At 39.0% G+C, this 25,880-nt stretch overlaps 1 protein-coding gene and 1 long non-coding RNA gene across 3 annotated transcripts in view; one reads left to right on the top strand and one right to left on the bottom strand.

Moving 5' to 3' along the window:
* Positions 1-2,031, bottom strand: part of LOC137223822 (uncharacterized) — a 99,611-nt gene extending 97,580 nt beyond the window's left edge. Inside the window, exons 1-2 of one of the 2 annotated variants that reach the window (XR_010943080.1) lie at positions 1,617-2,031; positions 1,006-1,195 (exon numbers count right to left, since the gene is read on the bottom strand). This is a non-coding gene — a long non-coding RNA (uncharacterized lncRNA). Of the gene's footprint in view, positions 1-1,005; positions 1,261-1,616 lie in introns of those variants that run through there. The other variant, XR_010943079.1, reaches the window with a different exon arrangement.
* Positions 1,222-24,553, top strand: EREG (epiregulin). The gene is made up of 5 exons (XM_067736291.1): positions 1,222-1,417; positions 17,528-17,614; positions 19,494-19,617; positions 20,238-20,387; positions 21,950-24,553. Exons 1-5 carry the CDS (start codon positions 1,369-1,371, stop codon positions 22,029-22,031), a joined length of 492 nt encoding a protein of 163 aa, XP_067592392.1. The 5' UTR covers positions 1,222-1,368; the 3' UTR covers positions 22,032-24,553.
* The last annotated feature ends 1,327 nt before the right edge of the window (positions 24,554-25,880 follow it).

A 25,880-nucleotide genomic window follows, 5' to 3' on the forward strand; every position in this document is an offset into this window, starting at 1 on the left:
ATTCCATTTTCCATTCAACTATGCTGTCAGTACTGCTGTATTGACACACTGTTTTCAGGCCCTACAGGGGAAATACAACAACAAGTAAGGCAATTTATGTATTCATACAGATCTGAACATATGACTGACAAACAAGAAAAGTTAAACAAATCAAAGTAGTTTCATCAGGTATGAAGTACCAGATCTAGCATTCTGAGTCTAGGGGAAAGATAAACAATACAAGCTGTAAGAGATCAGAATGGAGAGAGATCCCTGTAGGGTCAAGAAATCCAGGCCCTTGAGGAGAACCAGGAAAGTGAGCAGGATATGACCAGCTCCAGTAAAACGCAGCCATTTCCCCAAACTGTCACTCCACCAGCACAGGGAGGAAAGTGGGAATAAGCAAAGGCAGAGTGAGTTTCCCAGCCTGGCTGGGGTGCGAAAATTTGTCCGGTGAACTAGTGGGAGCTGAGGTTGAAAAGACTGTTGGCTTTACATTTGTGTCTGGCCTTGTCCAAAAGGCAACGGGAAGTTACTGAAAGATTCTGTACAGCGGAGTGACAGGATTAAGTTCAGGGAAGTTAAATCATTTAGGGGAAGAAATGATGATTATGAAGAAATAATTATGATTATTTCTTCATAATCACTAGATTTTGAAGCCATAAATGCCTGTACCACGTAGGAAGCCGAGGGGCTTCGAAAGAAGGTGTAGACACAAAAAGCAACTCTGGGCAGTGGTGGGTGTGAACACAAAGAAAGTCCTTGAGCCACTGACAAGTTCCAAGAACTTCCGTAAGTCACTCACACACACACACAGCTCTCCAAATGCACGTACTGGGAACTCCAGCCCTGGCAGGAAGACTGGCTGACTCAAGTTACGCCTGTCACCCAGAGCAACTAAAACCGCCCACTATCCAGCAGGTGGTCCCACAGCGCAAACCAACCCTTCTGGTCCACGCTCCCTACCTCCGCCCGCAGGAGCCCGAGAGGGAGCTGCAAAAGTGTGGGGAGTAGTCCCCGGCTCACCCGAAGAGCATTGTTTCATTCCTCAGCCACTCGCAGGTGTTCAGAGAGGGAGGATGACATCCGGAGAGTCCTCCGGCCACTCCTCCCCCGGGGGCGATTATGAAACTCCGGACACGCAGTTAGTCCTCAGTCGCCAGGCCCCGCCCCGTACTTATAAAGGTCTCGGCGCGGGCTGTGGAGTTCACTTGCCCTACAGACCGGGTGTCGGAGGGAAAAGCTGCTTAAGTGACGCGTGGCCGCCGCAGCTCCCACAGCGCCCGCCGCGCCACCGCCACTGCCGCCTCCGCCGCAGCCCCTCCGGTCCCCGCCCGCCCGCCGCCCAGGCCACGCCCGCGCCCCGCACACGCTGACGCGGGGAGGAGGATGGAGCCGCGCCGTGCCCCCTGGGTCCCCGCGCCGCTGCTCTGCCTGGGTGAGTCCCCCGCCCCTTCCCGCCGCGGAAGACGAGACTGCGCGGCCCCGGGGCAGCTGTCCTTTCACAAGTACCGCGCTTTTCACCAGACTCAGGTGTACTCCGTTTCGAACGACGTCTCTCGTTAGGCAAGCCCGTCTTTCCCTCCAGCAGGCGATGGAAGAGGGTGGGGTAGGGGAAGGGGCTGGTGTTAAAATACCTTGCACGGATAGATGAACTTGGTCTGTGTGTTCTGCATGAAGTAATATAGCTCCGTATTAGGCGAAATAAAAAGTTGAAAAGATTTCGGGCTTGTTGTTTCCTTTTGAAAATCTGACGGTTCTAGAAATCCAAAAGACGGGGGAAAACCGGGCTGGGGGCGGGGACAGGAGGCGGGAGAATGGACAAGACCCGCGCCTAGGAAAGACCTTTTGGAGAGAAGCGCTGTTCCGCCTGTCTTGCCTTAGGTTTTCTAAATCAAGGCTGGTTAAGCGTCTGGGGGAGCTGGCGTGCGGCGGTGCCAGCTTCGCTGAAGCTCCAGAGAATGAAAAGGCTGTTTGCGTACCCGGAGCGGGAGGGACACGCGCAGGTCCGGGTGCTCCTGGAGGCCCTTGGACGCCAACACCTGCTGCTTCCGGTTTCCCCCCGCGGGCTGGTCGGGCTCTTTTCGCTCGCTGCTACTTGCACCCTTGTATTCTGTAGTGGCTGAGCGTACTTTAATGCTTCTTATTTGAGATAATTTAGTTCTTGTGGACAGGGAAAAAAAAATCTTTAACTTAACTGGTTTAAAAATATATATTGTGAATTCCTAAACGTCAAGAGGAATTTGGAGCTGTATATGAAAATTTTAATAAGGAAATAAAGGTTGTCAATCTCGCTTTTTTTCTGGAGTTGCAATGAGGCGAATTCCCCTAACTCACTCTACCTGTGCAGGATGTGACTGTTCAATTATTATTTCGACACGCCTTATGTTAACGGGTTGGGAAACCTAATGAAATGCATACTATGCATAGTTGTAACAACTATGCATAGTCGTCCAACTTCAAGGACATAGGTGGAAACTGGATCTGCGGTTTCTACCAAAACTGTACTAAGAACGACGTGCTAGAAGGTTCTCAGTAAATAATGTGGCTTTGCTATCTTTGTTTTGAAGTCTCCGTGAAAAGAATGAATTTACAAAGGTGACAGTCTTCCTAAAGTTAGAAATTAACCTAGAGATCAGAATAGCTTAGCGCTTTTTTTTTCCACCTGTAAGGTTGCTCTGAACAATGCAAGTGAGTGTCTGTTCTGGGCCACTCATTGAATATGCTAATTTGAGACAGCAAGAGCCTCTGAATAACCTGGTTACTACCTACCTAGCATATGTGTCGTGTGTGTTTTTGTTGCCATAAAACTGCTTAACTCCTTTATTGCATTACTTAATTATAGTTCACCTATTTCATAAGCGGCCAAGCCCATTTCCAAATGAGCTAGGTCAGTTTCTGTTTTCCCAGTTTGTTTAGATATTTCCCTGCCACTAGAAAGTTCCTGTTTGAAGTTCTATATCATATCTCTGTACTCTATTCAGGTATGCAAGTTCAATAGTCTTATTCCAAAGCACATGGAAAAAAGGCAAGGCCACCGGTTACTTGTGAAATTGCCATTTCCCCCCCAGACAAAATATTACCTAGAAATACTTTTCCCAAATGTCTAGCCTTCAGAAGAAGGAAACAGTTATTTTAGATTTCAGCATTTTATTTTCGCTTTTTTTTGTGGAATTCACATGTATTTATATCTGTGGAAAAAATACAGACACTTTCATTTCCATCCTCTGTCTCCAACACATGCAGATTTAAATTGCTACACACACCCCACAATCATTTGGTTACCTTTACATTTTATAAATATTTGATATTGATGTTCTTGCTTTATATATGGGGAAACTGTTACCCGGTGTCCCATAGAAAAGCAAAGCTACGCTGAAAAATTTCACACCCAGGTTTGCTGGCACTTTTAGCTTACTCAACGTTAAGTAAAAGGGTTGAGATACCTCAAACTAGATAATGCATTCTAAATAATATATAATTTTAGAGTTAAATTATCTTTTTTTTTTTTTTTTTTTTTTTGTGGTACGCGGGCCTCTCACTGCTGTGGCCTCTCCCGTTGCGGAGCACAGGCTCCGGACGTGCAGGCTCAGCGGCCATGGCTCTCTTGCCTAGCCGCTCCGCGGTATGTGGGATCCTCCCGGGCCGGGGCACGAACTCGTGTCCCCTGCATCGACAGGCAGACTCTCAACCACTTGCACCACCAGGGAAGCCCTAAATTATCACTTCTAATCTTTGATTGTTGCAGGATGAAGAGGAGAAATTTTTCTCTTGAGTTCTGCAATTAACGTTTAGGGGCTCTTGATCTAAAAGTCAGACATGTTCATTTAACCAAACGGGCTTTTGAGCGTGTTCCTGAATGACAGATCCAAGACAACTGATGTCCACTTCGTTGCACAATGACAGAGAATTGAGCAGAATAAACATTCTTTCTTGAAACCTGAGAAGCGTGGATCTCAATGAGGCAATGGCTCACCTCAGATCTTTTCCTTTGACCCTGAGAGTTTATGAGCTGCCTGGTGCTGGCACAACCTGAGATGACACATCATAGGTAGAAACAGGATGACAGGCCTCTCCGGTCTGGGTTTTGGTCTAGGTATTCTAGCTGCCTTCCGCATCATCTTGCCACATGAACAACTTGGGCAATTGGGGTGTGTGGTTCAGCACTGAGGCCCAAATCCAGGAGCTGGGAAGGGAGCTAACAGTTACCAAATGCCTCCTGTGAGCCGACCATGTCGTGTGTTAGGTGTTCTCCACGTTAGCATCTCCTTTGCTCCTTAAAACACTATAGGAGGTAGGTATGATTAGACCAGTTTGACAAATGAAGAAACTGAGGCTCAGTGAATCAGGTACCTTACAAGGATTTAGAGATGGCAAATGTCAAGGTCACTCTGGAGCAATGTGTAAAGAGCCAGAGGTTCTCAGAGTTATCAGAAGCATAATAAAAGTAACAGGTTCTAGTAGAGAAGTTCCAGAGTAGTCTGGGGACTGCCCCAGGGCTTAGAATCTGTTATGGGGACTGGTATTTGTGCAAAAATGGTACTTTATGGTATCACTCAAAATCAAGCACAGAAAAGATACAATTATTTCCTTAAGCTCAGCTGAAATATGTTAAATTTTTACTTAACCTATTTCAGCATTTTTAATACCAAGGAAATGACTTTTATTATGAAGCCATCATTGACATCAGTTGACTGAGGCCTTTGTTTCTATTTTTATACTTTCCTAGATGTATAGTAAGTAAAGAAATCAAGGAGAAGGAAACCCACATCCTTTTTGTTCCCTGGATCATTCACAACATTGTGAATTGAATGTAGTATTGATAAGGGGTCAAGTTGGAATCTACAGCACACTTCTATTAACAGTGAGGAAATAGACATAGTTCTTTGGTTTAAAAAAAGTGTAATATTCACATAATCACTTTGGAAAAATTGAATTTGAATGTCTTCTGTTCATTTTTGCCCAAGAATCTCCCATTTCCTGGTTAATAATCACCCAGGAGATGCAAATGTCAAGTAAGGAATTCTTTTTAAAAAGACTGTAAATTAAGGTGTGGCTGGGCTTCCCTGGTGGCGCAGTGGTTGAGAGTCCGCCTGCCGATGCAGGGCACACGGGTTCGTGCCCCGGTCCGGGAAGATCCCACATGCCGCGGAGCGGCTGGGCCCGTGAGCCATGGCCGTTGAGCCTGCGCGTCCGGAGCCTGTGCTCCGCAACGGGAGAGGCCACAACAGTGAGAGGCCTGCGTACCGCAAAAAAAAAAAAAAAAATTAAGGTGTGGCTTCCTCATCTGTCAGTCTTCGCCCTGAATATAGGCCTATGCAAATTGTCTAATTCATATGGCTGTAACTACTGTTGAGAACATTCCTTCAGAAGACAATAGGAAGACTCCCTAGAGCTGTAATAGGAGAGGTCCTCAAGGAGAAGCACCCTGAAAACCATTGCCTTGGTATGGCAATTCTGGAACCTTTGGAAAAATGAAGTAATGCGACAGACTCAGTGTCCTCTGGCAATGCAGTTTATGTAAGAGTGCCTGTCTGGTTATAGGGCAAATAAAGCTTCAGTGATATTCTAGGTTAATGATTTAATTAACTAGAATTATATTTATAACACACAAGACAACTTGATAATTGTCCAGAAAAAAATGTTAACCCCTAATTACTTAGGTCAAAAATCCTGAATTTTAAATTTGAGGCTTGAAAGTGAGTTAAATACAAATCCTCTTAAAAGTCCTCAGGATAAGGGGAAAAGCCTCTCTTCCTCATATATATGTATAAATATATATGTGTGTATATATATATATATATATACACACACATATATGTATATGTTTATATATACACACACGCACACGTACGTGTGTCAAACTGTATATTTTTTAAACGTTTTTATTGGAGTATAATTGCTTAACTATGGTGTGTTAGTCAAACTGTATAGTTTTGAATCAAGAGACATAGTATATAGAATATAGATTTCACACCCCAGTTCTTTTATTTCATACTTTTGGAAGGATTTATTCCTCTTTGGGCCTCAGTTTTGTCATCTGTAAAATGGAGATCATAATAACTATGTCATCAGGTTATTATATACGGACATTATAAATATCATAATATTAAAATACTAAAAAACACTTTTGAAATTAGAGCTGTTATCAGTAGCAGCAAGTGCTTTTTTAGACAAATGCCTCATTTGATCTTTATAATAACTCTCTTTTAGCCAGGAAAAGTGTTACTATTCCCAGTTTACAAATGAGAAAACAGACTTAAAAAGAAGTGAGTTACCCAGAGTGTAAGTCTCCACTTATGAATATGCTGTATCGTCTACTATGGATGCTCCCAACTCAGTCTTCACTTTCGGTGAAAGTTCCCCCCATCCTTTAAGACTGAAGAAAAGTATCAAGCTTTCTCTGATAACCCCTTTCATCTTTCCCTCACCACTGGAAAATAAATGTGCAGTCTTCCCCCCACCCCTTTGCATCCCTCTGAATCCTTCGGTTCTACCCTTTTCACGTCACCCTGTAAGTGTGTATCTGGCCCTGTCTCTCCTAACTGGTGCTGTACTTATCTTTTATCATTCACATTGTCACAGACTTACGTTAATCACTCAATAAATGTTGTTGGATGGGTGATTAGAATGGTATTTTATTTAGAGTTCTCAGCACTATGTTTTGACTCAACCAGCTGTTCTTTGAAAACATGCTTGAGAAGCAAAATATTATGACTGAGCAATAGTTTTTTTTTTTTTTTTCACCTTCTACTTTGGCTTTATTCACAGACAATAAAAAAGTAAGTTTTATTTCTTCAATTCACAAATCATTTCTCAGTTTACAAGAAAATTAGTACAGATAAAGACAGTAAGCCTTCTAGAGTCTCAGAAGAAATTACTATTAAAATTTAGATCATCACAGCAATACTTGAATACAAATGATTTCTAATAGTTTACCGTTGTTCCTGCTGAAAACTTTTTCTGTCAATATTTAGTTAACTCGGTACATTCAGAACTGAAATTTCTCATTTAGTATTAATATTAGTAAATTATGACTTCCATTCCCTGTTACTTCTTATCCAAGAATAAGCAAACTGAGGCTCTATTATACCTTGTTAACAGTGCTTGAGATATTTGAATAGTGGTTATAAAATTTGCTAAGGTTTATCAGGGAATATTAACAGTGTAGTAGGTAAAAGCACAGACTTTGGAGACAGACTGCCTGTATTAGAATCCTGGCAACACCACTTACTAGTTGTGTGGCCTTGGACTTAACCGTTCTGTGCCTCAGTTTCCTTATCTGTCCAATGGGATTAACATTAACACCTACTTTGCAGGGCTGTTATGAGGATTAAATGAGATAAATGTTTGATGCACTTAAATGTGGATAGTGCAGTCCATGCAAGTGTTAGCTACTGTAATGATAAAAATGATTTCATCATATGAACTAGAAGAATTTTTTCCTGGAAAAATGATTACTATACCATATGTATAACAAAATGCCCTTATTTACAAGCATATACATCCACTCACAGAAAAGCTATCCAACTAAGAAGAATTGGCTTTTTCCAAATATTCCAGTTATTTTCTACTTACTCATCTTGACTCTCTGTTAAATTTAGAATCATTAAGACATCATATAGGTAGCATCCATTGTATTCAAATGCAGTGTATTTCAAATACCGTACCAAGACAGTGTGGTATTGGTGAAAGAACAATAGATCAGGAAAGGCAAAAAGGTCAATAAAACAGAATAGGGAGCCCAGAAATAGACTCATGTAAGTATAGTTAACTGATCTTTGACAAAGGATTGAAGGCAATATAATAGAGAAAAAATAGTGTTTGAACAACTGGACATCCACTTGCAAAGAAATGACTCTAGATACAGACTTTATACCCTTCACAAAAATTAACTCAAAATGGATCACAGACGTAAACATAAAATGCAAATGATAAAACTCCTAGAACATAGGAAAAAATCTAGATGACCTTGGGTTTGGCAATGTTTTTTAAATATGATACCAAAGGAACAATTCATGAAAGAAAGAATTCATAAGCTGGATTTTGTTAAAATTACAATTTTCTGTTGACAAAGACACTGTCAAAAGAATGAAAAGGCAAGCCACAGACTGGAAGAAAATATTTCAAAAGACATATCTGGTAAAGGACTGTTATCCAAAATACATAAAGAACTCCAAAACTCAACAACAAGAAAACAAACAACTCAGTTAAAAAATGGGTTAACATTTTTTAGACCTTAACAGACACCTCACCAAAGAAGATACACAGACGGCAAACAAGCACAGGAAAAGATGCTCCACATGTATGTCATCAGGGAAATGCACATCAAAACAATAAGATACCATAACACACCTACCAGAATGGCAAAAATCCAGAACACTGGCAATACCAAATGCTGGCGTAGAGCAACAGGAACTCTCTTTCACTGATGACAGGAATGTCTTCCACTTTGGAAGAAAGTTTGGTGATTTCCTACAAAAAATACATCCATCATGTGGTCTGGTAATCGTGCTTCTTGGTATTTACACAAAGGAGTTGAAAACCAATATCCACACAAAAACCTGCACGTGAATGTTTATAGCAGCTTTATTCATAACTGCCAAAACTTGGAAGCAACCAAGATGTCCTTCAGTAGGTGAATAGATAATCTGTGGTAAAATCCCATTCAGGCAATGGAACACTATTCAGCACTAAACAGAAATGAGTTTAAAAAATAATAATTTTTTAAAATAATTAATTAATTAATGGCTGTGTTGGGTCTTCGTTTCTGTGCAAGGGCTTTCTCTAGTTGTGGCAAGAAGGGGCCACTCTTCATCGCACGCGCAGGCTCAGTAATTGTGGCTCACGGGCCCAGTTGCTCCGCGGCACGTGGGATCTTCCCAGACCAGGGCTCGAACCCGTGTCCCCTCCTTGAGGCGGCGACCGATAAGAAACTACTCCTTTCCTCCAGCCTTTCAAAAATTCATGCAGACGGCGGCCAGCTCACCAGTCTTTCCACTCTGAGCAATAGTTTTTGAAAATTCAGTTCTATTTAATAATAAAGTTGAGTCTGTCATACAGAGTGAAGTAAGTCAGAAAGAAAAAGACAAATACCGTATGCTAACACATATATATGGAATTTAAGAAAAAAAAAATGTCATGAAGAACCTAGGGGTAAAGCAGGAATAAAGACGCAGACCTCCTAGAGAACGGACTTGAGGTTATGGGGAGGGGGAAGGGTGAGCTGTGACAGGGCGAGAGAGAGTCATGGACATATATACACTAACAAACGTAGTAAGGTAGATAGCTAGTGGGAAGCAGCCGCATGGCACAGGGATATTGGCTTGGTGCTTTGTGACAGCCTGGAGGGGTGGGATAGGGAGGGTGGGAGAGAGGGAGACGCAAGAGGGAAGACATATGGGAACATATGTATATGTATAACTGATTCACTTTGTTATAAAGCAGAAACTAACACACCATTGTAAAGCAATTATACCCCAATAAAGATGTTAAAAAAATAATAATAAAGTTGAATACCTTTTCTTCCCTATTTTTCCCATTTCTATCTTTAATGTAGTCTGTATTCACTGATGGTATGCCTAACAAAATTTAAGTATATCACAGTGTGTGTGTACGTGTGTGTGTGTGTGTGTGTGTGTGTGTGAGAGAGAGAGAGAGAGGGGGGGGGGGGAGAGAGAGAGAGAGAGAGGTCGGGCAGTGATATGACTAAATGATGGATAGTCAGTAAGAAAAAGAAAAGTATTGTTTTAGAAATGAATGGAACCTTAGAGTAATCTAATCTAAATTCCATCTCCGCCTCCACTCCACCCCAAGCCTAGGTGACATTTTCAGAGATAAGGAAACCTAGCTTCAGAGGGATAAACTTAGTATCTGAGCTAGAACTGTACTCCATACCTCACGGGTCTACTGCAGGGTTTTTCAGCCTTGGGTCTATTTACATTACAGACTGGATAATTCTTTGTTGTGGACTGTCCTATGCATTGCAGGGTGTTTAGCAGCAATCCTGGTCTCTACCCACTAGATGTCAGTAGCACCCCACCCACCCTGAGTTGTGACAAACAAAAATGTCTCCAGACATTGCTTTAGTGTCCCTGGTTAACAAAATTACTCCAGGGTGAGAAGCATTAGCTAATGTGTTTTCCATTGCTATAACACATTGCCACTCATAATTCACAGTTTGAATAATCAGTGCTTGAGTTACCAAGACAAATAAAATTCATATTAATGGTAAGCTGTATGCAAATATAAAACCAATTCTAGTGTTAAAAAAATCAACTTAGCAATTTTTATTGCTGATTTTAACACTATTTTCCCTGAATAATGATGAATCTTATTTATGATGGAGTCACTCATACTTTCTTCAATCATTGCATTGCTGACCACCCCATGCCTCCTTTATCTATCTATCTATTTTTTTTTAACATCTTTATTGGGGTATAATTGCTTTACAATGGTGTGTTAGTTTCTGCTTTATAACAAAGTGAATCAGTTATACATATACATATGTTCCCATATCTCTTCCCTCTTGCGTCTCCCTCCCTCCCATCCTCCCTATCCCACCCCTCCAGGTGGTCACAAAGCACGGAGCTGATCTCCCTGTGCTATGCGGCTGCTTCCCACTAGCTATCTACCTTACTTTTGGTAGTGTATATATGTCCATGCCTCTCTCTCGCTTTGTCACAGCTCACCCTTCCCCCTCCCCATATCCTCAAGTCCGTTCTCTAGTAGTTCTGTGTCTTTATTCCTGTCTTACCCCTAGGTTCTTCATGACATTTTTTCCCTTAAATTCCATATATATGTGTTAGCATATGGTATTTGTCTTTTTCTTTCTGACTTACTTCACTCTGTATGACAGACTCTAGGTCTATCCACCTCATTACAAATAGCTCAATTTCGTTTCTTTTTATGGCTGAGTAATATTCCATTGTATATATGTGCCACATCTTCTTTATCCATTCATCCGATGATGGGCACTTAGGTTGTCTCCATCTCCGGGCTATTGTAAATAGAGCTGCAATGAACATTTTGGTACATGACTCTTTTTGAATTATGGTTTTCTCAGGGTATATGCCCAGGAGTGGGATTGCTGGGTCATATGGTAGTTCTACTTGTAGTTTTTTAAGGACCCTCCATACTGTTCTCCATAGTGGCTGTATCAATTCACATTCCCACCAGCAGTGCAAGAGTGTTCCCTTTTTTCCACACCCTCTCCAGCATTTATTGTTTCTAGATATTTTGATCATGGCCATTCTGACTGGGGTGAGATGATATCTCATTGTAGTTTTGGTTTACATTTCTCTAATGATTAATGATGTTGAACATTCTTTCATGTGTTTGTTGGCAGTCTGTATATCTCCATGCCTCCTTTTGTAACCCTGCTCTCTTGGCTCCCGCAAGACTGAACTTCCTTTTTTCCCCAAATTCCTTGGCCATTTCTATCCACTCCTTATCACCTATTTCCCAAAGTTCATTATTTTCCATTGCGTACTATTTCCCGTGGAACATTTGAATGACTCCTCTGCCTTTAAAGGTGATATTTCCTCATTTGATTTTCAAATAGACTCCATCAACTCCATTCTTATTGTTTTACTCCAGATGTGTTTTCCCAAGTGCCTCATAAATATAAACAGATGATATATGAACTAAAAACTCAAATTCCTTCTCTCATTATGTCCTCCTTCATGTCTACTAGCTGCAGATGCCACCACAAACCTGCTGCCCTGCCTATGTTGTCGACTCTTTTAATGACACTACCTTCCTTGGTATTTTCTGGCCAGAAACTTGGTGTCATCTATGAATTCTCTCTTTCTCTCGCCACCACCTGGAATCTAGCCTCATTAACTCTAGCTAGAACAGGAGCTATGTCCTTTGCATCAGTTTTCCTTTCAGCATCTCGTTCAGTATCTTGCATATAGAAAAATCTCAGTAGATATTTATTGAACAAATATTCTTAGAGACATGTAGTTACTAAAAGTAAGTATAAGAGAGCTAAGCTGCTCTCCTCCTTTCCCATCTATCAAGCATAATTAAGCCATTCCCACCCTACCATCATACTACAGATGAACTTGTGCTTCTCACGAAAGTTGGAGTCTCCACTGTTAACCAAAAAACTATATATTTTCACAAAATAAAGTTTCTTAGCACCTTCCATTATGCTAGGTGCATTACATAGATTCTCGGAATGAAGTGTAATTAACTTTAAGGCTTTTAAAATCATCTTTTATGTACTCATTTTCTCCTCTTTTTTGATGCTTACCGATTAAAACTCTATCCTTTTGCAAATTCGTTTTTGGCAATAGGCTTCTATAAAGAATGAATGATATGATAGGCAATATGCTTCTAAAAATGTCGTTAAGTTTTCAAAGCTGTAGTACACAATATGACCATAATGAAAAAAAGGCAAATGACAAACGCTTATAATCTAAACTGTTGCTCCTTTAGAAGATTTTTTTGAGACAATAATGTAATAGTCATTTAAATTTCTGAATTGGATCAATAGGGATAGTGTGAAAAGCATGATGGAAGGGAGTGAAGACAGAAAAGGTTCTAAAAAGACCTTCCTGTGTAACATTATCTTAAAGAAAAAAAAATACAATTTCAATAGATCATTTGAAATAATACTATAGAGATGAATCTTTGGTTTTAGGAGGGGCAAGTTCCATATTTAGAGCTTTTAGTCACAAAATTCCAAAACACCCAAATTAGTACAAAGTGTATCCTTTATATAATACTTGATATGATTTCTCCTGCATTATGAGAGCATTAAGTATTGTATGATCACTAAAATATATGAGCACTTTGAAGTATGATTTAGAAATTACTACCAGAATTGAAGAGTTTAGTTTAATGTCTCTGAACTGAAAAACATGGCGTATTAAATCTTTTCTTGACACTTGACAAGGAAGATCTTATGGCTATATTTGAAACTCAAACTTAAAGACTTATTAGTAACCCATTATCACATCAACCTCTGGTTTCATCCTGTTATCCTGTTTTTATCTCAAATAGTTGTTGGCTTTTACTTTAATGAAGCTTAGTGATAAGGTTAATGTTGAAAAACTGTAGGAAGAAAATGATTGCTGGTAGGAAGCAAGATTTGTGATCTATAGATATATATTATGATATATATGTATACACACACACACACACATATATATATATATATATTCTATTCTCTGAAAACATAGGCTGTTACTAGAAAGTACTGACAATACTTATTTTCAGTGTCTGATGTGATAGTTTACAGTTATTTTAATGAAGTGAAGCAGGACGTTATCTAATGGTGGATTTGAGACAAAAAGGCATCTGGAAGTGGTAAAGGCATATTCACTCCTTGAAAGTATACAAGACCTAACAAGCCTACTATGTTACAGACAAATCCTAGAATTACAGACTGCCCTGGAAGAAGGTAGAAAACTAACAGTCCATAAATAGGTAGGCATGTGACCACAGCAAAAGTGTGAACAAAGCAGATTTTGCTGCCTGTTTGGGGGTTGGGCAAATACTACGATTCATTATGATTTGCTGTTCCAGTCCAAATAGCCTAAAAGGTGCAATTGGGAAAATAAGGTGCATTCTTTTCATTCTGTAACCTATCTCATTTTATTTCGGGTCGTTTTTATTTGCTTGATTGTTATTCAGGAAAGCCATTTTATCTCTGAGAATTGCAGTTGATTATTGAGGAATAGGCTTGGTCAGCCAGTCACCAAATCTCAGCCTCCTTCGAGATGGTCCCTCAGTGTGGCCCTAAGGAAGCAAGGACAAAAGAAACCATATACAATAAAAAGGGTGCTTTCTACATCTGGCATTCCTCCTGACTCTCAGGCGAGCACTTCTTACTCAGTGCTCCCCCCACTGGGGTGATGGTACTCCACCGCTCCCACGCGCTGTCCCCAGTATCGTGCGAGGTGTAGGCTCGGCCCTGACCCACGGAGTAGAGGTGGTATGTGTGCTGTGAGTCACCGGTGTCACTTCCTGCTGGCACATTTGAGGTTTCATGGAAACAAATCTCTGAAAGATGAAGGTAGAGAGATGAACAGGTGAGCTTTACATTACTGAAACCCATCTGGAAATTTGACAGGAATAATGGCCTCCAAAGGGAGTTTTGTTTTCATAACATTATTGAAACAGAAGTTCCAATGGCCAGTTTTGAGTTTACAGATTATCATTTAGCACGGAATTCCTCTGTATCTTAGTTACCAATGTAGAGCTTGCTACCAGATCTGTTTTCTGACACACTGACCCTGTCTAAAATCTTTAATATCACAGGGAATTATTTTCTTAGCAGGGACCCATGGTCAAGAGTGAAAACTCAAATATAAGATTTGCATTTGAATTACTGAGAGATCATTATGTTCAAATAACACTAAAGTCATGAACAACTGAAAGATTAAGGAAATATATGGATAGGACTTTAGCATCTATTCCTTCCCTGTATGACTGTAATGAGGAGTGATTTATAAGGGTGACAGGGTGCTGGATATCAAAATTCTCCATGGGTGGACTTTTTCAATCTTTTGATCATTCCCGCTTACTCCTCTACCCGATTTTGCAAAGCCCTGGGCCAGAGGTGAGGTTGAGAAAAACCTGAGGACCACTGCTTTTAGGCAATAGAGCTTTGCAGCTGGATACACGATTTAGAACCAATTTTGATAGTTTATTGGCTACATGCATCTTTGATGGAACTGTAGTGTAAACACTTTCATTTGAGAATAGCATTTAAAATTATTTACAATTCCATCTGTAAAATACCCAAATGTTGGATTAATGTACCAAGTCTCACAGAAACCATCCTGAGCGATGGACTATGTCCAAGAGAGTGTCATAGGTTAGGACAGCCCAGTTTTTGTGGAGGCACGCCCTGCCCTGAATATTCTTTAATTCACAAAGGCAAATATTTCACTTATGGCCTGACTAACTGGAACAAAGTTTCCAACAGTGGAAAAACTAACAATACGAAAAATCTTTGAGAAAAAAAAAAAGCCTAATAAACAACACCTCAAAGCAATTAGCTGGATTCTATAATAGTCGCAGGTTGCATTTGTAAGCAATTCTGAGCAGGAAAGGCTAGTATCTGATTTCTGGAAAGGATGAAGAAACGATCCTTTGCAAAGAGAGAAATGTGCATTTGCACAATGGCCCTTTTGCAGTGGGAGAATCGGTAATATCTCTTCCCATTAGTTGAAGAAGTATGGAGGCATAGGAGTGTCAGGGATATAAAAACACACATCTAGAACTCCACTTTGTGTTGAGCAGACGGTATAAATTAAAGGGGGTAATTCTTCAACAGTGAAAGTGTATGGCAAAATTATATTGAGAAGTAGAACAAAATTGGCTTGGATGAGAATCTAGCTAATTCACCCTAGAAAGCTATGTGGACAAAGTTATCCTTTTCCATCTCTGTCCAACTGACGATGGAATCCAAACTTTAGCCACTTTTTTGTCATTTAAGAAAGAAGCTTTTTGGGCTTCCCTGGTGGCTCAGTGGTTGATAGTCCGCCTGCCGATGCAGGGGACACGGGTTCGTGCCCCGGTCCGGGAAGATCCCACATGCCGCGGAGCGGCTGGGCCCGTGAGCCATGGCCGCGGAGCCTGCGCGTCCGGAGCCTGTGCTCCGCAACGGGAGAGGCCACAACAGTGAGAGGCCCGCGTACAGCAAAAAAAAAAAGAAAGAAAGAAAGAAGCTTTTTGTTTCCCAATAAGAGCAATTGACACGTCATTTATATTGTAGGAGAACTATGGAGTGGGGAGGAGATAGTTCTAAACTTTTCAAAAGACATTTTCAAATCACTGAAAGGTTATGAGGCTTGATGTCCAAAGATGGACTCTTAACTCTTATATTCTATGGTCACTAGATAATTGGTCTTGGACCAGACATGTAATTTAACACTGAGGTTGTTTGGGGCTAAGAACTACTTCACAGGATTGTTATGTGTCAAGTTTGAAACATTAAGAAATTGCAAATTCTGATGGTTATGTGTAGTTTAGTTTTTAATTTCAGTTTTACCCAAATCATATGCAATTTGCTTAACATATACATACTCCTCTGATTGTGAAAAAATAAAATTCTCTATTACATGGATTAATTATCCTTTAAAATACCAAAGTACAGAGAGATTTATAACATTGTTATAGACCAGTAGAGGGCACTACCCACATATACTACTGCTAAAACCAGAGGCTAGATGTTGAGTGGCATGGAACATTCATGAGTCTCTGGTATGTTAGATGTTTCAGAAAAATATAATTTCATTTAATTCTCCCCAAAACTCTATAAACTAGGGGAAATGGAGATCCAGAGAATTTAATTAATTTGTCCAAAATTACATAGCTCAAGTTTTCTCCCAGATTGCCTTTCCGCATACTTTGTTGCCTCCCTATGGGGTTAAATACTCTGCTTCAGTTACATTTATCTGAGTTTGTTCCCTGTGATGTCCATTATACTCGAGTGTTATTGCCTGTTGCCAGATTCTGTAATGCAGCCCATTAACAACATTGCTATGTACTCTTGGGAAAGTTACTTAACTCACTTTTCTCCTATGTCTAATGGGGAGAACAGTAGTATCTTCTTCAAAGAGTCAGTGAGTGGATTAAATTAGATAGTATAGGTAAGGAGGGTAGAACCATGCCCACGTACAGTACGTGGGCAAGAAATGTTAACTGCTACCTACTACTCTCACCATCACGAGTAATGTTTCTTATATAACAGTTACTCCTATAGCCTGGAAGAGTGAAGAGCAACTACATGACTCCTAAGGAGAGTAGAACTCTCTTCAGTCAACATCCGTGCAATTAAAAGGTTTCTCTTATTCTTACTACGCAATTCAGAAAACTCCTTGAATCATTCTGGTGCCTGTTTCCCAACATTTATCTTTTCAGTGGAGAAACACCACGAAACGCCTTGTTTAAACTCTTACTGGGCTGATAGAAACCGGATTCTTGGGCACAGTGTGGTTCATCTAGCACGTGTGTTCCTTTCCATATTAGATAAGATATATTCCGACTTTACTTAGATTACATTTCATTCATTAAAATGGATTTGAATGTGTAATGCAAAGAGTAACTTAGGTACTTAAATCAACAACTGATGTATCTTTGGTTGAGAGTCCTGTTTAGTTGTGACCGTAAATAGAAGCTGAGTTTTATTTGAAGCCTTCTTTGTGATACTTTCTGCCTTGGAGCATTGCTCTGAACACATCATGACGTAAAACTGTGGAAATTTTCCAATTTTCCAATGGCTAAGCTTCTTAAGAAATCAATCTTTAAAATCAGGTCTTTGAAAAGGTTACTGTGAAATGTTTAGAGTAGGTCAAATCTGTAACTCTGAATGTAATGCCAGGGCTTTTACCCTTGGACAGAAGAGCTGGGGGTTCATTTATTTTCAATGATATGCCTGTTTCCATGAATTATTTTTTTTATGGTTTCGATGGATCAAATTCTTGAAATAATTAAAAGAACTTTATAAATACTGTAATTATGTGGAAATCTGGTTAAGGTTTCTTTCCTTGAAGCATTAGTTATATATTTTATTTTTCTCCATAAATAGGTTTCCATCTTCTACAAGCAGTTCTCAGTACAACTGTGATTCCTTCATGTATCCCAGGAGAGTCCGAAGATAACTGCACAGCTTTAGGTAAGCCCAGCTTTGTCAATGTTGCATCAAAGAATTATACATTCTTAACAGAAATGTAACTCAAAGACTATAAATATGTGATAGTGGAAAAAAAGGGGGGGGAAATAACTGCTGTATTAACAAAAGAACCCAGTGAACTAGGGATCTGGAAAAATTATATAAAGGAATAACTGGAGGCAGAGGGACTGAGCACCTAGTTATATAGATAAAGATTTGATCTTAAAGAGATAGAGAACAAAGAAAATCAGATTCCCTTTGGTCATTTCAGAGCGTCGCTGAGAAACCATTGTGAGGAGTTGGATCCCAGGCAAAACAGGAAAATTTAAACTTTTTACACAGTAGACAGTCAATATATTTTGTTGTTATTTTTTGTAAAAGGAGCAAATAACGTCTTTTATTTTGAGTTACAGCATTCATTCAGAAAAATCTACGGAGTACTTAATACATGCTAAACACCGTGCTTAGGCATAGGGTTACAAAGATAAGTGGTGCAGCCTTCCCTGGTGGTGCAGTGGTTGAGAATCTGCCTGCCAATGCAGGGAACACAGGTTCGAGCCCTGGTCTGGGAAGATTCCATGTGCCGCGGAGCAACTGGGTCAGTGAGCCACAATTACTGAGCCTGCGCGTCTGGAGCCTGGGCTCCGCAACAACAGAGGCCGCGATAGTGAGAGGCCCGCGCGCCGGGATGAAGAGTGGCCCCCGCTTGCCACAACTAGAGAAAGCCCACGCACAGAAATGAAGACCCAACAGAGCCATAAATAAATAATAAAAAAAAAACATATTAAAAAAAAAAAGTGGTGCATGGTCTTATCTTTGGGGCCCAGAGTACTCTGAATGTGGTTCAAGAGAGATCTGCTTTATAGCTGATTCACTTCGTTGTACAGCAGAAACTAACACAACACTGCAAAGCAACTATATTCCAATTAAAAAAAAAATTAAAAACAAAAGAAATAAAATTTAAAAAATAAAATTAAAGTAATAGCACCTAGGCACCAAAAAGAAGAGAGAGAGTGAGAAAGAGAGAGATCTGCTTTATATTCACTCTGAGTTATTAAGTCCAGAGTTTTCCTGAGGAACCAGAGCATTTCCTGCAACACCTTCACCTCCTTTCTTGTCCTTCCTCTTTGTGGTCTCTAGAGGTTTGGTGTGCTTCACTCCCTATTTCTGGCTATTTGAACAAGAGTGTTACAATCAAGATGATTTGTTTGGTTATTTCATAAAGATCCGTCACATTTTAGTAATTAAAACGTTCTAAAGTGAATTTTATGTGTAGGTTGCAACACTATTCTAAAGAGACTACTATTTTCATTGTTGTATTTGTGTAACCGAGGCATTTATAACTCAAGGTTTGTCTAGTTCATGTCCAGGTCTCATCGTTAGAGACTGTGATTGATTTCCCCGAACCCGGAAGTTTGGGAATGCACACCAAAACAAGCCTTGCTGGCTTAAAACCCACTATAGATTTAAGCTCTCTTAAATTAATCAATGGATTCAGTTTGCAATTGCTTTGGGAGTAAAGAATGTCAGAATTATTTTGAGATTTGAAAAAATTATACACACTTGGTTTGGATAAGTGAATAACTGTGAAGGATCATGATTGCATGTGTGTGTCTTCAGCTTACCTTTTCTATCTTAAACATTGTCATTTGAGAATTTTACCCCCAGGTTTTATTTTGTTTTGTGTAGCCTGTTGGCCATTTTCCTTTGGGGGTTCAGTGTTTGTTTATTGGTCTAGGGAGCGTGACAACTAGAGTGACTTTTTGTCCTGAAAATACCTGACCTGCTTTGTTCCAGTAGCTCAGTAGTTACTATTATGAAAGGGTGATTGATTCTTCAAAGAAAGCAACAGACTATATTCCACTTTCTATTTCTTTCACAGTTCAGACAGAAGATAATCCGCGTGTGGCTCAAGTGTCAATATCAAAGTGTAGCTCTGACATGAACGGCTACTGTTTTCATGGACAGTGCATCTACCTGGTAGACATGAGTGAAAATCACTGCAGGTAATATGCCAAATACAAGCAAACAAAAACAGTTTTTTAAAAACCCGCATTCTCTTTTTTATTTTTGTAATAATTACTCTATTGTTTCCATGGGCTGCCGTTTATATGTACTGTTAGCATGCAGTTTATATGTACTATTAGAAACTTTATTGAGTGAGTTTTTTTAAAGTTAGGGAACAAATAGTAGAACAAACAGCAGTTATCAAATTGTATGGATGCTTCAGGGCTGCAGAATGGGCAGGGCTTCACATGCCTTCCTCTCATACTTACCGCAGTAGTAGCTTAGCCTTGAATCTGGACTTAGTGTCAGCCATTGTTATAAGAATCGATTCCACTGACTTAGACAAAAAGCACTTCAGACTTACAAACCACCATTGTCAGCCACCCTGGCAGTTGAACCAGACTATCATTCTAATACAGCAGTTGAGCTTGAGAGCAGTGTGGGCCTCTTTTATCCAAGTTGGGCCAGCTTTAAGGTCAGTCTTTGAATTCATCTTTACAACTTTTGGCAAACCTTGTCAGTATCTTGCATTACATTGTAAGATCAGCTCTTACAAAACTAATTCAGAACCATGATTTCTTTCTTAAATAACTGACCTTTCTCTTGCATTGTCCTTTAGGTGTGAAGTGGGTTACACTGGTGTCCGATGTGAGCACTTCTTTTTAACCGTCCAAAAGCCTCTGAGCAAAGAATATGTGGCTTTGACTGTGATTCTTGTTATCTTGTTCCTCGTCGTAGTTGCTGGCTCTGTATACTATTTCTGCAGATGGTAAGCCACTGTTTTTGTTTTGAACACTCTGCTTTTGTAAATTACCTTTATACAATCCACACTTACAAACTGGGTAAAAATATGGCAAAGTATTATTTAGTGGGATAAGATAGACTCTGCACTAATGATATTTATAAAGAAGTTTTAGCAGTGGAACATCTGGACTAGTAGAAACGAGTGTCCAGATAATTCTAAGAGCTGACTTTTAAAAATTGGTTCATGTCAGTCCCCCAAAGTTCCATCTTCAACACTCCATCTTCATGTAGTATGCTGTACTGATATATGCTAATAACTGAGAAAATACAGAGTGGGCACCAAACTACTGACAGTATATCAGATTGGCCAGTTTTTAGGCTTAGGACCAGGGTATAGGAATAGAATGACTTAGTTAATAATAGCTGCCTTTAAAATGCCTCCATGAAACCCTTCTTATTTTGGAAGTGGTGCAGATTTTTCAGTGTAGATTTGAGTGAATTTCATTTTATTTTTGCTGACAGTAATGCACTCCTACTTTTGAAGCTCCAAAAGTGTTACTTTTATAAGATTAAATTTATTTGGTCCATGCTTGAGTCTGAGTACTCACCAAATTATAATGCCTTTTTAATTGGTTATGATCACATAACTGAATACTATTAAAACTGAAATGCACCTGAAAGGTCTTTGACTACAATCCTTTCTTTTATAAAGATGGGAAAGTAAGATCCAGAGAAGTAAATTGACATGTCCTGGCTCATCTAGTCGACAAGTAGCTAAATCAAGGCTAAACAAAGGTTTTCTAATCATATTCTTCCACTAAGCAAAAACATTATGCAGTTTCCTTAAGGCTACATGCTTCATCTTCAAAATGGGTAGAAAATGAACTCAAAATATTAGGAAGATAGCTTTAATGAATGAGTGAATGAAGATTCTGAATCGCAATAGATTTATGAATCCTAGCTGGGAGAACTTGACCAGGTTATGTAACCCATTTGTACTTCATTTTCTTCATCTGTAAAATGAGGATGATAATGGTAAGTGTGAGGATAAAATAAATAATGGATATATAGCATTTAGAACATTGTCAGTCACTTAATAAGTGCCCGATTTATTTTCATTATTATTGGTGATAGCATTATATCAATGTGATGGGTAGAATGAAAGAAAGAAAGAAGGAGAGAAAGAAAAGAAGGAAGGAAGGAAGGAAGAAAGAAAAGAACGGAAGGAAGGAAGGAAGGAAGGAAGGAAGAAAAGCCAGAGGAAAAAAAAAAGGATAAAACAGACCAGGATTAAACGTGGTCACATGCTCTCCTGGAATTTTACAATTTTCATGATCATGTGAAAGCCTTTGAGAAGTCCTTTAACAGCATTTCACCATTTCCTCCCAAAATTATTTGTTCAGAGAAACTACCCCTTCCTCCCTCCTTCTTCTCTAGCATCCAACCTAAACCTATTCACCTCTGTCATTTTGGAAACACTATGCTAATGTACCTTTAGCGTCCATATATTTGTTTCTTTTGTTAACATACTTTGATCCTATTACTGTTAACTTCAGTGTTAACGGTGTAATTTCTGAATATTTCTAGGTACAGATATCGAAAAAGTAAAGAACCAAAGAAGGAATATGAAAGAGTGACCTCAGGGGATCCAGCATTGCCACAAGTCTGAATGGCGCCATTAAGCTTATGGGCAGGGATGAACTGCATACCTGGTTATGTTAATACTCCTATTTTATTAATAATATTTATGTGGGGTCATGTGTTAAGTCAACAATGATGTATTTTAATATACTAAGAAGAGTTTTTATTTTTGTTTTTTTTTGACAGACTGTTTGCTAATGTATAATGTACACAAAATATTTACTGTAGAAAGAAAATAGATATTTTTGTAAGAAATCATTTCCTGGGCTAAGTGCTTTATTGAAAGCTTTTTTGCCTGCTGTACAATGCATAGGAGTGAGCAATGCCCAGTTCATTGTTCAGAAAGTGTCAGCAAGTGACAGGTTTCTGTAAGCCTAAATATATGGTCAAATCAATTTAATAAGTATATATTTCTACTCCTCGAATCAATGATAGTTGGTTTGACTATATCATAGTCTGATGTATGAGTTGGCACCACTGTGCCATGTGTCAAAACGGTAATGCTGTGGAAATTGGGGAGAAGCAAATATAGGTCACGTGCTAAACACTACATATTTGAAACAAACTAAAACCTGGAGGGCTCTGCTCCCTCCACACACATCCTTAGCTATAACTCGCTGTTTGTCTGCCTGGAGAGAAGGTGCATGATTCCCTATTCCCAACCACAACTCCTACGTTATTTGTCATCCATCTAACAGAGTCTCCTTAAGAAAATGAATTGAGAACTTAATTTTATACCGTCTTTTATGTAAATAGTAGATAATTTATAGCTTCACAATGTTCTTTTTTTTAGTATGACATTTATGCTAGGTAACTGCTCATGAGGCAATTACAGAAATCCACACATGAAGCCAAAATTTGTGCTTCTTTTCAAGATTATTTATTTCTGTAGGGACTTGGCTGAAGAATTCTAAGATTAAATCATAGTCCCAAATTTGATGGACTAATTATTATTTTAAAGTGTGATATAAGACAATAAGTCTATATATGGTCTAAAGAGATCTAAAAGGATATTTCTGTTTCCCACGAATACAGCTGAAGTCAAATGTGCTGTGTAAAAATACATTTTAAATCCTACACATACTTATTGATATCTACTGTATGTAAAGGAGGTCTGCATATTTTGAGTGACCTTGAGTGCTTCAAAGAAAATGTATTGACTAACCAAGGAATCAGCTGCAATCCATTGATTTTGTTACAAAATGGAGTCATATTGGTTTATCTTAAGCATCTCAATTCATATTACATAACTAATTGTAGATAATAGTTTGGGGTGCTTTTTAATCTTTATTTAAAAACTAACCCCTGTAAAAGTTAAATTTTTATTTATAAATGCATATTAAATAATAAAAAAGGTATGACACAGATTGCTTTTATGGGAGAAAGTTAGTAAAACAATTATTGTTTTAATGAGGTTGATGCTGAACAAACATAAAAAAATGATTGCTAAAAAAAAAAAAGATTGCTAGCAACTCATGTTTCCTACAAACAATGGAAACATTTTGGCTCATATTTAGTCTATCTTCCTTATTTTACAGATTTCTCACTGTATATATTCCTAGAAAGGGCTATCTATACCCTCCGTATTGAGAATAAATGCAAATCCAATGCATAAATCCATAGTTTGTGGCTTCCCACCAAGGCCACAAAGTAACCCAGTAGACATACTCTATAACCAAATAGGTAAAGTTCTAATAGTGGTACTAAAGATAGAACCTCATAATTAAGATTTGTGTAATATATTAAATATTTAAAATACAGTCAAATGCTACTATTCTTTTGGACATTCTTTTGCTCTTATCTCTCTGCCAAAGTCAATGCAAGGGGAGAAATGGTGCACTGGTAGGACAGATTTTTATTTTTGAGTCCTTGAGAAGAGAATTAGCTAAATTCAACTGCTGTGAGGTATCAAATCAATTTTTATGTAGCAAGTACATGATACTAGCTTCTAATTTCTGTTGAATTTAGTTAAAAAACTTATGTCTGATCCATTTTGCCATTTTTGCTGTAATAGTCTTTCAGTAGACTTTTGGAAAAAATGTGTTTAATTTGCTGCCCAATACTTTCTGATTTTTTTCTACTCTTATTTGTATGGGAAAAGGGGGAGTAACAACTGGTATATGCAGTGCTGCTGGAGTACATTTTAATGTTTTGACTGAAGAATAATTTTATCTAAAACATACCTGTTATTCAAACTGGATGAGGTTAAATGTAAGATAGTAAATTTCTCTCTGCTTTTTTTGCACTCTGTAATTGCACTTTGAAGAGCCATTTTGGTATAGAGTTTATATGAAAGATGCCATGGAACATAAAGTTGTATCACATGCAGTTTAAAGTAACTTATTTGACAATGAATTTTATCAGAGTACTGAATTGTATCAATTTGTTTGTGTTCAATATCAGCTTTGATAATAGTGTACCTTAAGATATTGAAGGAGAATATAGATACTTTACAGGATGTTAATTTTTATTTATTTTTGTTGGAAACTGGAAAAAAACAAAATTGAAAAATAAAAATGAAACACCTTGCATTAAAAATGTCACTGATAAGTTTAGTCTCTTTCTTTCTTTTTTTTGTTTTGTTGTTCTTTTTTTCCATACTACATTAAAGGGCTTAAAAGCAGTGACAGGACTATAATGTGTTTAGACATAAAGACATATGGTTTTAGTTTGGGAAAGCATTATATAAATTTATCATATTTTATGGCCTACCATAGTGAAGAATCTCTTTGAAATATAAGGAGTCACATTAATTATAAAATTCTGGGGGTTAGTATTTTTTTAAAAGAATATTTTTAGAGTATTTTAAAAAATATTTCTAGGGGCTTCCCTGGTGGCGCAGTGGTTGAGAGTCCGCCTGCCAATGCAGGGGACACGGGTTCGTGCCCCGGTCCGGGAAGATCCCACATGCCGCGGAGCGGCTGGGCCCGTGAGCCATGGCCACTGAGCCTGCGCGTCCGGAGCCTGTGCTCCGCAACGGGAGAGGCCACAACAGTGAGAGGCCCGCGTACCACACGCACACACACACACACACAAATATATATATATATATATATATATATATATATATATATATATATATATATATATATTTCTAAAAAGAATAAATATCGTATTGAGAAATAACTTTTGGAAGGACACATCAGCCAGAAGCATGTCCCATGGTTCCCTCAGCATCTGCCAACCAAGAGGCTTGGCTTTCCCAAGCCTTCAGAGCAGGAAACATCATTCCTCTGAACCTCCATCACAGTAATGGCTTCCAAAGTACATACTTCAAAACCTATAGAGTACTTTGCCCATTTATTAGCTCCTTGGACCACTTCATTAGCCTGTGGATAGGGCAGGGAGGCATAGCTATGACCGTTTTCCAAGGAGGTAAACCAATTTGTCCAGGGTCACAGTGGTAGTAAAAGATGAAGTTGGCATGAGGAACAAGGTCTTCTGATCCCCGATTCTACCACAGCCCTGGCCATGTCAGGGCAGCAGAACAAACCATCATGTGGAGTTAGTCTGAGATTTAGTTTGGAATTTCGTGAGGGAGAAACAGAAATTCCTGTAAAATGAAATTCTTGGGATCTCACAACCATCAGACTGACTCTATTTGAAGTCTGAGAACCCAGAGGGTTAATTAAGGAAAAGAACTCCTTGAAACACTTCTCACTCGGCTTACAGGATGTCACACTCTTCTGGTTTTCCACCTGTTTTCAGTCTCATGCTGGATCTTCCTTAATATCTTCCATCCCCCACCACTCATTTGTAAATGCTGGAGTGCCCCCAGATCTCAATTTCAGAACTTTTTCTCTGTGTATCCACTCCCTTCTTTATTTCATACAGTCTTCTGCCTTTAATAGCCAACTATATACTGATTATTCCTAAG

This window comes from Pseudorca crassidens, chromosome 4 (genome assembly GCF_039906515.1).
Source record: "Pseudorca crassidens isolate mPseCra1 chromosome 4, mPseCra1.hap1, whole genome shotgun sequence".
In the NCBI taxonomy this organism is placed as follows: domain Eukaryota; kingdom Metazoa; phylum Chordata; class Mammalia; order Artiodactyla; family Delphinidae; genus Pseudorca; species Pseudorca crassidens.